The 12,085-nt window shown below is 47.7% G+C and overlaps 1 protein-coding gene across 3 annotated transcripts in view; it reads left to right on the forward strand.

The window, feature by feature from the left end:
• The window catches only part of MSTO1 (misato mitochondrial distribution and morphology regulator 1), a 255,728-nt gene that overhangs the window by 49,901 nt on the left and 193,742 nt on the right, over positions 1–12,085 (forward strand). For all 3 annotated transcript variants that reach the window (XM_086947417.1, XM_086947416.1, XM_086947418.1), the window contains exon 6: positions 2,135–2,285. In XM_086947417.1, coding sequence (XP_086803543.1) covers positions 2,135–2,285 — 151 coding nt within the window. The remainder of the gene's footprint in view (positions 1–2,134; positions 2,286–12,085) is intronic.

The following is a 12,085-nucleotide window of genomic DNA, read 5'->3' on the forward strand; positions in this document are numbered from 1 at the left end:
CTAGGCAAATGCTGATAACAAAATATTAAGGGCCAGATGTAGGAAGCCTAATTCAGGTCGGTAATGGCCGAAATTACCGAATTTCGGCCGTTGCCGAGCGGAACTAGGCTTTTCAGATGTAGGTGGCCAAAATGTAGGATTCGGTAATTTAAGGAATCGATAAATTACCGAATTCTTAACATAGCGATTCGGTAAATTACCGAATCATTAATGTAGAGAGCACTCAAGTGAGTGCTTTTTACATTTAAGGATTTGTTATTTACCACCAACTATTAGTTGGTGGTAAATTCCGAATACCTTTCAAAAAGCAATTTTTAGCTTTTTATTAAGTGCCATGTGGCACATAAACATGCCCTTAGGGCATGTATGTCTGCCACATGTGCACCCATGCACTATACAGGGGTGCAATAGGGTATCAATGTGACACCCTGCCACCCTTGTAGGTCTACCCCCTATTACCGATTCAGTATTTACCGAATCCGTAATTCTCATTCATTCCAATTCACCTCCAGGCCCATAGGAATGAATAGGGAATACCGAATCGGTATTTACCGAATTTGGCCCTAATTGCTTTATGAATCGTTCAGTTTAAATGCAGAGGCATGTGTCGGGTGGGATGGTTACTGTACCGCGTGACAAAAATATTGCATCCACCAACATTGACGACTAGTTCTTCATCAAATTAAATAGATGCACAATTGAGAGTACATCTATACCAAACTTGACCGTGTAGTGATGTTTTCGCTGGTTGACAATTTCTGCCTTAGTATAGCGTCATCCAACCCATGTTGTTTTTTTATTTTTGTTTGTGTTTTTCAAGTACAACTGTGCTTTCACATCCTGGGCCCACAGTACACAAAATTATCACTTCACACTTCCTTGAGGTCAGGACTGCTTACCTTCAAATGAATAAACCTACCTCTGTTCGGAGTTCTGTTTTCCCATTTGATGTTTTCCTCTGGCCAGAATTATCAATGCAAAGGTCTAAACTTTCCATTTCTTAATCCAGGTCAATCCTAGGAGCCCCTAAGTAAGATCTGTTGGTGTGCACAGGTGCCACGCGCCACTACCGGCTGATGCCCTTGTCCCAAATTAAGCAAAATATTCCCTTTGTGTTGATTGAGTTTAAATGTGGCTCACTTGTTCCCAACTGCACCAACCTACGAGTCACGTGACTGACCCGGCTCCGGTCCTGCCAACCTTTAAGAGACAATGAATAATTAAATTATGAATGAATTAATAAATAATGGGTCAGCCTCGTGACTCATGTTGGTGTGGGTCGGACTTTGCCCCAGACATTCCTTTCTGTCATGCCGGCAAGTCTGATGTGACTGACCCGTCTCCAGCCTTACATCTTATTTTATCGACCTCCAAAGGATGAAGGTCTTGATAGGACTCGAAACCCTGGACTCTAGTTTCACACCTTTTTTTGAGGTAAGAACTTGCATTATCGACTGAGCTGCAGAGCCTCATCAGACCAGCAGGTGGCAGTGGTGCCCCTTGCCTCCAGTTCTCGAAGCACTAACCATAAAATGTCACCCTTGTTTGCACTCCGAGCAAACCCAGATTATATGTGCATGCTCTCCCAGGCGAAAGCGGTCAAAGCTGCCCCATTAAAACCTCTTTATGGAGCCCGAGTAAACAAGGTACCTGTAGAGCTGGAAGCCAAGGCCTGGGCCTGGACGTGCTCGGTGGTTTCCTGGCAGCTACGCACCTACGTAGAGATGAACTCGCTGCCCTGTGCTTAGAAACGCGATTATTTCGGGCACCAGAACCTCCTAGACAGGTGGGCACTGGATTTAGGGAAAATCACATCATTTTTAAAAACCAAGAAAAGAAAATTCGAGAAAATTACACTTAACATTTATAAAATCTATTTAAAGGCATCTTGTTTGAAAATTGAACTTGAGGGCATAACTCAGGGCTGCTGCACAAGCGATACTGTAAAAGAGCACTTTGTGCTCATCCGAATTTCGTTCGTGTACAACATGTTTGCAATATGCTCGCCTTGAATGATTACTTTTGTTTGTGGCCTCACCACAGTGCTCGGTGGCTCCCACACCAGTGTTGAGAGATGCTCGTGCAGTCTAATAATTCGCTGATATTCCTACCGTGCATGTTTCTCTATTTCCAGCTCCTGCTCTCAGCCACCCTCAAGGTGAGGCTTCAAGCGCTTCCGGAAAGGCATACCACCTGGAGGGCCACGTGCGCGTCTGGTCTGACTACCTCCGCCTCCATCTGCACCCAAAGACGGTCCTCACAGTGCATCAGTACCAGCATGAAGGGTGAGTTGTGAAGTGGGCACGCTTGTGAACCGGGCTTCAGGGCAGTGGCGTGCGTACCCCAGGCCTGACTGCTGAAGCCCCGATCCTGTGGCAGGAAGGAAGCAACAACAGTGGGCTTTTGGCCAATGTTAGAAATGGGTTTTCTGGTTAGTTGGGGTTTGAACCTAAGCCATGCAGAATCCACCACTCTAGTCAGTATAAGGGGATTACACGTCTAAAATAACCCCTGCTCACCCCCTTGGTAGCTTGGCACGAGCAGTCAGGCTTATCTCAGAGGCAATGTGTAAAGCATTTGCATATAACAAACAGTAATACAGTGAAAACACTACAAGAGGACACCACACCAGTTATATTCAATTCAATCTTTATTATGCTTTGGAACTCGTTAGAGGTCCACATAAAGAAAAAGTACAATACAAAATACCATTCACAGCGAAAGTAGGCAAATCATAGCAATGACAATTACTGGAACACAAAGTGACACATTATTAAGCATGCCAATCTTCAAAAAATTTCTAAAAAACATTTAAAAAAGTTAAAAATATGAAAACAAAATCTCTCATTGGGGGGATTATATAAAGCATACATAAAAGAATTCACATTTAGAATACCCATTTGCAAACATACTTGTCTTAACCACTTGCTGCGATGAGAACGCAACGCTGGGCATATCAAAAGTACATGTATTCGGTCTTGGGTAGAGTGATGACAAAAGTTGCAAATTGCAGATACTCCGTGCCATTTAGACAAAAGATTATTTAGGGGTAACAAATCTTGTCTCAATAAAAACCAAAATCTCCTAATACCATGAGGTAAGTTCCAAGTGGCGTAAGGTTGGGCGGATTTTCAGTTATAGAAAAATATCCAATATTTATCTGTGTAAAACAAGACCAAAACAATAAAAATCCAACATACAGCAAACCACAATACCAAAATAGACTTTATATACAGTTCTTTGAAGTCAATAGCTCCGTCCGGGGCATAGGGAACAAACAAATCCAACAGTTTTGGCCGTTTGCAGTTTCGCAGGCCAGCTATAGTGTCGGGGAGACCTGTAGAACTGTACCTCTGGAGACGTAGGGCGTCTGACCTTGCAGTGAGCTCCGGAGGAGCGGCATATGTTCGGAAGTCGGAACAGGAATCGTCAGGCCCTCGAAGTCACATGCGTTACAGGTTGAACTCCTTGAGTTCAAAGTCAGGAGCGCCGGCAGGCGTCGGGGCTACAATGCGGAGCGGTGCAACGTGCGTTGCCCTCAGGTCGCGGTGCAGGTAGGGGCTTGGTGATGGTCGTCCAACAGCATCTGTGAGACCAGGATAGTGGAGCAATGCTCATTGTGGTGCTGACTGGTCACTGTGCAGGCAGCGCTTTCATCGGTAGACCCAAGGCTGCGGTGCAAGGCAGGGCAATGCGGCGCGCAGGGCCCACAGGTCGCGATGCAGGCAGCGACGTCGGTTGATGAACTGGAGTCGCTGGCATCGGTGGGCCAATACTGTGGTGTGGGAGGGGGCTGTGCGTCGTGTAACTTACGAACAGTGCCCCCAAAGCACGATGCAAGCAGCTGTGTTGATGTCCGCTTGGAGCGTAATCATCATTGAGACCAGGGCTGTGGTGCGAATCGAGACGGTGCTCTCCACGAGCGGTTTCCACAGGTCACAATGCAGGCAGCGGCGTTGGGGATACCAAGGCGGCGGTGTGAATCGGAGAGCGGTTCCCACAGGTCACAGTGCAAACAGCAGCTTGTGGCGTAGTCGGGCGTCGTTGTCGGTGAGGCCAGGGTTTCGGTGCGAGGTGCTGCGGTGCCCTCTGCAGTGCCTTCAGTTTCATGTAGCTGGTAGTGGCGTAGTTGATGGTGTCGGCTTACCTTTTTCCTCTGTTGCAGCTGAAACATCCAATTCCAGAAGTTGGTAACTAGAAAAAGTTGAAGACTTTGATTTCTCTGATACTTCCAACAGGCGGAAAGCTCTACATCAAACCCTTGCAGATACTTAGAATTCAGAAAGAACAGTCTAGTCCTTCCCGGCCCAAGGCAGAAGCGGCAACTACATGCCAACCCAGCAAAGCACACAGCATAGTGGTAGTCTCTCCTCACAGCTCTTCTAGGTCTTCTTCCTGGCAGGTTCCGTAGTCCAGCAATAATCTAAGGTTCTGGGGCAGGGCCCCAATATTTATGCCACATTTCCCTTTGAAGTTGGCACAAACAAAGTTTCACTGGCATACATAATCCAGTTCAGTCTGGCTCAGGCTAGGCTTACCCCAGGGGTGGAGACAGCAGTGTGGAAGACCGACACAGTTCATTTAGGTGCAAGCAACAACTCCTCCCACTACTCTTAATGCAGCAAGGTCTATTCAGCCTGCCTATGAGTCACACAGGAAAGGCAGGACCCACCTCAACACCCCCTTGTGTCTGTCTATGGTGAATGCACATCCCCTGCTCCTGTCACTCTAAACCGAGACAGGGAATACTCAAAAGGCAGAGGCACACAGAATGGTTGAACAAGAAAATGCCCACTTTCTAAAAGTGCAAAAACAACAATGGATGGACGGGATGTTGCACAATGGCAAAACATTCACCCAGTAACAGATCTGGGTTTATTTAATCCATTGTTATTTTGCTCACCAAGCCACCCGGGTTCAGACATGGCCATATGGAAATCAGTCTTGACCCTGTGCCTCACAGGAACAGTCCAGCCCGAACTGCCAAGCCAGGTCTTCCCTGGACCTGAATCAAGCATCCTAGGACCGGTTTCTGGCTATCGGCCTTCACCAGCCAGGATAGCTTGACTCCAGTGGCATGGAGAGCGCGGGACTCACGTCTGAGCATACCCGTCCCACTCGGGGTGACAAATGCGAAAACAACAAGTGATGGACGGAATGTTGCACAATGGCAAAATGTTCACCCCCAGTCACAGAGCTGGGTTTAATCCATCATTATCTTGCTCACCACACCACCCCAGTTCAGACATGGCCATATGCAAATCACTTTAGCACTGAACAGCAGTTGTAAAGTGCCTAGAGTCCTAAAACCAACAAAAACTGGAGGCCAAAAAGTCTGGAGGCAAACTTGTTAAAAAAGCCTAGTCTAACAGCCAGTAAATAGCTACATGATACAATCATTTTACGGACCTTGCTGATTTTTGCAGAGATTGTGGTCTCTGGTTAAGATGTTGGCTGTTGAGGTAGGATTCTGGATCTTGTCTTCAGTAAATCACATGGTATGACCCTGGTCAAGCCACTTCTACCTTTGCCTGAGTTGACCTAGCTGCAGAAATTGGTGAATGGGCATGGTGCCAGTAACTCATCTTGGTGTCTCTTGTACCTGACGACCCTTCCTTTGCCCACAAGCTGAGTGCTTCATTATGAGATGCATTTTAATATGTGTGCCGATAAAGATCAAGGTAAATAACTATACCACAGAGTGTAGTATTTACCAAGTGTGCATCGTTCTGAGAGGATAATGAGGTCCGAGTGAGGCAGTTCCATAATCTTCCGTATCCTTAACTCCGACACATTGCAAGTTCAAGTTTAAATACTTTATTCGACAGCATTGTCATAAAAGCATATTTCCCTAAGCTAAGCAGAATAAATACTACTCTAGAATTTTAAGATCGACATAAAATACATATTATATACCATCAAATTACAATATGCTGGCGAATACTTCAATTTATAAAATTCATACGTTATAAAATCCGAGTCACAGTGCAAAATCCTTAACTATTGAGATTGTCCTAAAAATTACACATTCCATTTTACATAATTAGTTACAGTTTAAAGTGCGCATGCGCATTATCCAGGCCCATCCCAAGTATTTGGCTATGGCGATAGCAAGATTGGGGGCACAATTTGATCTTAATATTCTTAGTGCCTCTAGATATTTCCTTATCCCCAGATTCCTACAAACCGGTTTTAGCCATCTACTTCTCGGGGCAGCATATAATGGGCAGGCAAACAGGAAATGTGGGATGTCCTCAAGGTGTTCTTTACAATAGCAGATTTATGTTTTTGTGCTATAGCCCCGGCCAATTGATTGAACTTTAGCACCACAGAGTCCATATGAGATTTCCAATTCATGTTGGCCTGTAAAGAGATACCTAGGTAGGTGAAAGCGTTCACTTCCTCCAAAATAGACCCATTAAAATGCATTTTTCCCTTAAATTGCTTAGCAGATTCAGGTTCATAAACTTAGTCTTTGTCGTATTTAGTTCCAAGCCCCGAATCCGACAGAAATCTCCAAAAGCGTTGATTGTCTTTTGTAAACCACTAGGGGTCCGCGAGACCATTAAAGTGTCATCAGCAAACATTAATACTGGGACCCGCCCCCCATCTAATATCGGGGCATCTGTCGGAAATTGCTTTAGAAAATCTACTATGCCGTTGATATAAAGGGAGAATAGGGTGGGGGCCAGGACGCAACCGTGCCTAACCCCACGTTCCACGGGGAAAGGTTCAGTAACGTCTCCCTGTGCTCCCCACCTGATCCTGGCGTAGTTGGTTTCGTGCATACGCACAAGCAAAGTCAGCAGTTCGGGGCTTATTCCGAGATCACGCAAAACAATCCAAAGTTTTTGTCGGGGTAATAGGTCAAACGCTGACTTCAAGTCTACGAAAACAGCATATAATGGTCCATTTATCAAGGTTACATTTTTCCAAAACAAAGTTAAAAAATGGAATACCTGGTCAATAGAGCTAGTTAATGGACGGAAGCCAGCTTGATACGGGGACAGGATATCCTTATCGTCTATCCAGGCTTGAATTTTATTTTGAATCATCCTGCCCATCAGTTTTTGTGCCGAGTCGATAAGGCTAATGGGCCTGTAGTTACTTGGTAAAGCCTTATCCCCTTTTTTGAAGACTGGTATAATCTCCGCACCCTTCCATGTTGCTGGAATCATTGCTCCTTGTGCGATAGAATTCGCAAGCCATACAAAATATTTACACCAGTTGGCCCGGTCAGATAAAAATACATCCGCTGGTATTCCATCAATTCCTGGTGCCCTACCTCTAGTTACCCCATCCATTGCCTCGTTTACATCGTTCAGTGAGAATATTCCATGACTATAGAATACCCTTTCTGGGGGCAATTCGGTTGATGGGGGCAGATTGTCAGCATATTGTGGTTTAAAAAAGTCCACCCATGCTTCCTTTGCTACATGGTTTTTCGGGCAGTCTGCTATTCCCCCACTACCCCACTTTAAGATGACACATGCCTTCTTAAGGTCTAACCATAAATTCTCATCCCACAGTCTTTTTGCCCTGGTTTGGGCTTTCCTGTAATCATCCCTGGCCTTTAATACTCCTACTTTAGTCCTCAATGCTAAACTGAGGTTCTGTCGCGCCTTTCTGCAAGAGTGGTCATACCACCCTCTTTTTCTTGGGGGACCAGCACCCTTCCCCTGCTGTGTTTTTTTTAGGAAAAACCTCTGTAAGTTAGTAAAAAACATTGGCTGTGACTCTTCAATAAGTTGGTTAAAATGTAATTCATTACAGTGGATCTGTAGTCTGCTAACCTCTTTGCTAACTACCTCCAGTAAGTCCTGCATATCCCCGGGTTTATCTACCAAAGTTGCCCATTTAATGTGACGGAGATTATTAGTTGGGATAACTTCTAATGTCGTGACACCCCTTTCCTTCCTAGATGAGCTTTTATCTTGATCCTGATTAAAGAGCAAGCACAACGGATTGTGATCACTCTCCAATCTCGATGTCACTTTCATGTCTTCTACTTTATACCAGTCTCTAACATCTATGAGGATGTAGTCTATCCGACTACTTGACCTCGAATTATCGAAGGTATGCGTGCCCTGCAGGTCTGAGGGGGTGCGGCCATTTACTGCCCTCAACCCCCTAGCCAAGCACAAGCTCTTCACCTGTATTGCCACTTCTGTCCATTTCTTTACCATCGGTAGATCCAATTGGGGAACTCCCCATTTGGTATCTTCCTCTAGGGCCAGTTCGTTATCCTCGACTCCTAGTGGTTCAAATGTTGTGTTCAGGTCTCCCCCCACTAGGATAGTATAATGTGTAGGAAGGGTCTCTAAATCATTATCCAATGCACCTAACACTTCCGAGGCTTTGCCCCCTTGAGTTCCCCTGGCATAGATATTATATAAGACCATGTTATGGCCATCGGCCCAGGTGATCACAATTGGGAGTAGGTCACAATTGCAGACAAGCCTCTGCTTGATGGTACATTGTAGGGATTGTCGTACCCAAATAGTTAGACCCCCTGAGGGCCGCCCTTTAGTATTCTTTTTTGCAGGGACAAACATTTTTAAAAAGCCCTGCCGAAAAACAGGTGCCACTGCCCAAGTTTCCTGTAACATAATAACATCATGGGAATCAATGAATTCACACCATTCGGGGGTTTCGAGTTTATGGTGAATTCCCGCCAAGTTCCAGGAAATAAGTTTAAGACTAGCTTTCGTCTGAATAGTCCGCTCTTGTAATGAAGCACCCTGCTTAAGGTGAAACAAGGGGAGTGTGGGACTACTTTCCCCATTGCTTGTAATAGTGCGGGGATTTGGTGGCAAATGCTCTACTATATTAGGGGAATCTACCCTGAGACCAGATGTCTTACCATCACTATAATTTATTTCTAAGAGCTTTATAGAGACATCGTTTCCACTTTCTTGGAGCTCTGCAACATTTTCCTTTTCTATACTCATCCGCACTTCCAGTCAATCACACTCATTAAGACCAGAAAGGGCCGAGAACCTATTTTCCATCGGGATTCCCCAATTATTCCTTATATCAAGGGTTTTGGCTTTTTTTAGTACAGGGATCCATTTCGTTTTCAACATTGTTGGGTTTAAAGTGTTCCCTCCTCTTTTCGCATAAAAGAAATCCAGTGTTAGTGGCACTATTTCAGTTGATCTACGCTGGGGGGGGGGGGGGGGGGGGGGGTATATATTCGCTAGAATGTTTGGAAGCACTTCTGGATCAGAAAGGTGTAGCACAACACAATCCCCCTTGAATTTTTTTGTGCCACCCCCGATCCATTCAACTCTTCTAGCTTTAACTACTTCTTGCGCCAACTGGTCCCTGCCTCCCGGGGTAAAAGCCATGTTCCTTGATAACCAATGGAGTGATTTATTTATCAGGGAAGGGATGTTCTCAACTTGCCCTGGTTCCAAATGGGGGACATTTGCCAGCACCAATATTAAAGGAGATGCCTCTACTATTAATTCTACAGGCCCCTTTTCTAGGTTAAAATCTACCCTACTGTCCCTTTGACTCAGCCCTTCAGAATCACCCTTGTTGGTATCTGAATCCCTGGGGCCCCCCCTCCCTAGATCAGTGCTCTCCATGGAGATCAGGGGAGTGTTTTCAAGTAGTTGTAACCTGGGGGCGGTTTGGGTATTTTTTGTTTCAACTATGAGTGTTTTCGGCATTGGAATGTTCGCTTTCTCTTCTATTGATTTTTGCAGGAGACCCCCCAGCCTATTCACCTCTTCCGTGAGCTGGTCTATTTTACTTAGGAGCGGCTTGGTTATAGTTTTAATCTTATTATCTAAGGCATTTAACAACTTCTTGAATTGATCTTCATCCAAGTGTACCTTCCCTCCAGTGATTCCCCTTGCATCGTCTCCATTATTTTCCAGGGGGGATGCATCAGGACGTTTTTTACTTGATCGGAGACCGCCCCGTTTAGATATGCTCTTCTCCCCTCCCTTCACTACTCTTGGTGCTGGGACCGGTGCAGGGGCCTTCTCTTCTAGGAGTATTATTTCTTCATCAGGTATGCTCTCGGGAACTGAATCGGCAATGGCTACTAGAAGCTGGGTCAGTGAATTGTTCTCCGGGGTCTGGAACACCTCATTACTAATGTCAAGAGCAAGAGTAGGTAAAGGTGTATTGTCAAAAGGCAATTCAGGAGAAAGGTTCAGCCCCAAAGATGATCTCCTGTCGTTATTAATTTTGGCAACTTTCTTGACCATATAATTGTCTATGGTATTAAGGGGGACAGTCGATTTTGCTTTAGACATGTTGGAAGGCAGATTTATTGAGTAGCGACTATATAAATCCGTGTAATGTAAAACGCTGGGAGGTATCACAGCCACTTGCAGTTGTAATAGGGAGAAGATGACTTACTTGAACGATTTGGTCAGGGGTAAGGGCCCTGTCCCTGTCTCTTCCTGCCGATGAAGGCCGTAGAGGGCCCGCCCTTTGCCCGGGCTTAGCCCCGGGCGTCCCGCGAAGCGGGGTGCAGCGCTGCTTATGTGCGCCTCCTGGCGCTCTCGCGGTGTCACAGAGCGCGCCGCCGCGTAGGCTGCCGGGAATTGTAGTCCCGGAGCGGAGGCGCGTGTAGTCAGCAGTAGAATGACTCCTGGCGGTGGCGGCGTGCTCCCGAGTGACTGGCAGCCCCTGAATGACTCCTGGCGGTGACGTCGTCTCTCAGGTAAGTGGCGGCTTGCTCTCGTTCGTCTCCCCCACTCCGCCGGGTGCAGCGCTGCTTATGTGCGCCTCCTGGCGCTCTCGCGGTGTCACAGAGCGCGGCGCCGCGTAGGCTGCCGGGAATTGTAGTCCCGGAGGGCCGGCGCATGTAGTCAGCAGTAGAATGATTCCTGGCGGTGGCGGCGTGCTCCCGGGTGACTGGCAGCCCCTGTATGACTCCTGGTGGTGACGGTGTCTCTCAGGTAAGTGGCGGCTTGCTCTCGTTCGTGTCCCCCACTCCGCCGGGTGCAGCGCTGCTTATGTGCGCCTCCTGGCGCTCTCGCGGTGTCACAGAGCGCGCCGCCGCGTAGGCTGCCGGGAATTGTAGTCCCGGCGCGGCGGCGCGTGTAGTCAGCAGTAGAATGACTCCTGGCGGTGGTGGCGTGCTCCCGAGTGACTGGCAGCCCCTGTATGGCTCCTGGCGGTGACAACGTCTGTCAGGTAAGTGGCGGCTTGCTCTCGTTCGTCTCCCCCACTCCGCCGGGTGCAGCGCTGCTTATGTGCGCCTCCTGGCGCTCGCGCGGTGTCACAGAGCGCGCCACCGCATAGGCTGCCGGGAATTGTAGTCCCGGAGCGGCGGCGCGTGTTGTCAGCAGTAGAATGACTCCTGGCGGTGGGGGCGTGCTCCCGAGTGCCTGGCAGCCCCTGTATGACTCCTGGCGGTGGCGGCGTCTCTCTGGTAAGTGGCGGCTTGCTCTCGTTCGTCTCCCTGAATCAAGCATCCTAGGACCGTGTGAGGGTGGGTGTACAGCGGGCCGGAAAAGCAAGCGAGGAGGCCGTATATAGTGTGCTATAGTAGGGGTTTATTTCAAAGTCACAGGGTAGAACACAAGGAGAACAAAAGAGGAAGTCCGGGCCTGGGTCCACTCCGGGTCGGCGCTGCCGCTTGTGGTCTTCGGCGGGTCCAACGGCGGCTCCAGCGATGGGGAGGATCCACGGAGGGCAGGGAGCAAAAAGAGAAACAAAAGGGACCGTTAGTCCTATCCTAGTCGTAGGATCTCGGTTGCAGTCACCGTCACCCGGGTGTGTGGGGAAGGGCCAGAAAACGAGGCAGTGAGGTAAGGAAGGGACCGGGAGGAAGGAACAAGGGGTAGGGGGAAGAAAAGGGTGCCTGGTCAGGACGTGAAGAGGGGGGCGGTTCGAAGAGTGCAGTGCTATACAAGTATAATACAGTGCAGGGGGACGTGATTCTAAAGAGAAGGGGAGATTTACAGGGACTATATACAGGGAACTCCTAGTGAGTTGAATTAGTGAGGTTAAAGGCACTCACGTGGTCCGCCGTAACTCTCCCGTTGAGTTACGGCCGCTCTACAGCCACCTCCTGTGGACTCCACCACTCTTCGGTCCACACGTCTGCTTCAGCCGT

The sequence above is a fragment of the Lissotriton vulgaris genome, chromosome 12 (genome assembly GCF_964263255.1).
Source record: "Lissotriton vulgaris chromosome 12, aLisVul1.2, whole genome shotgun sequence".
Taxonomy (NCBI): domain Eukaryota; kingdom Metazoa; phylum Chordata; class Amphibia; order Caudata; family Salamandridae; genus Lissotriton; species Lissotriton vulgaris.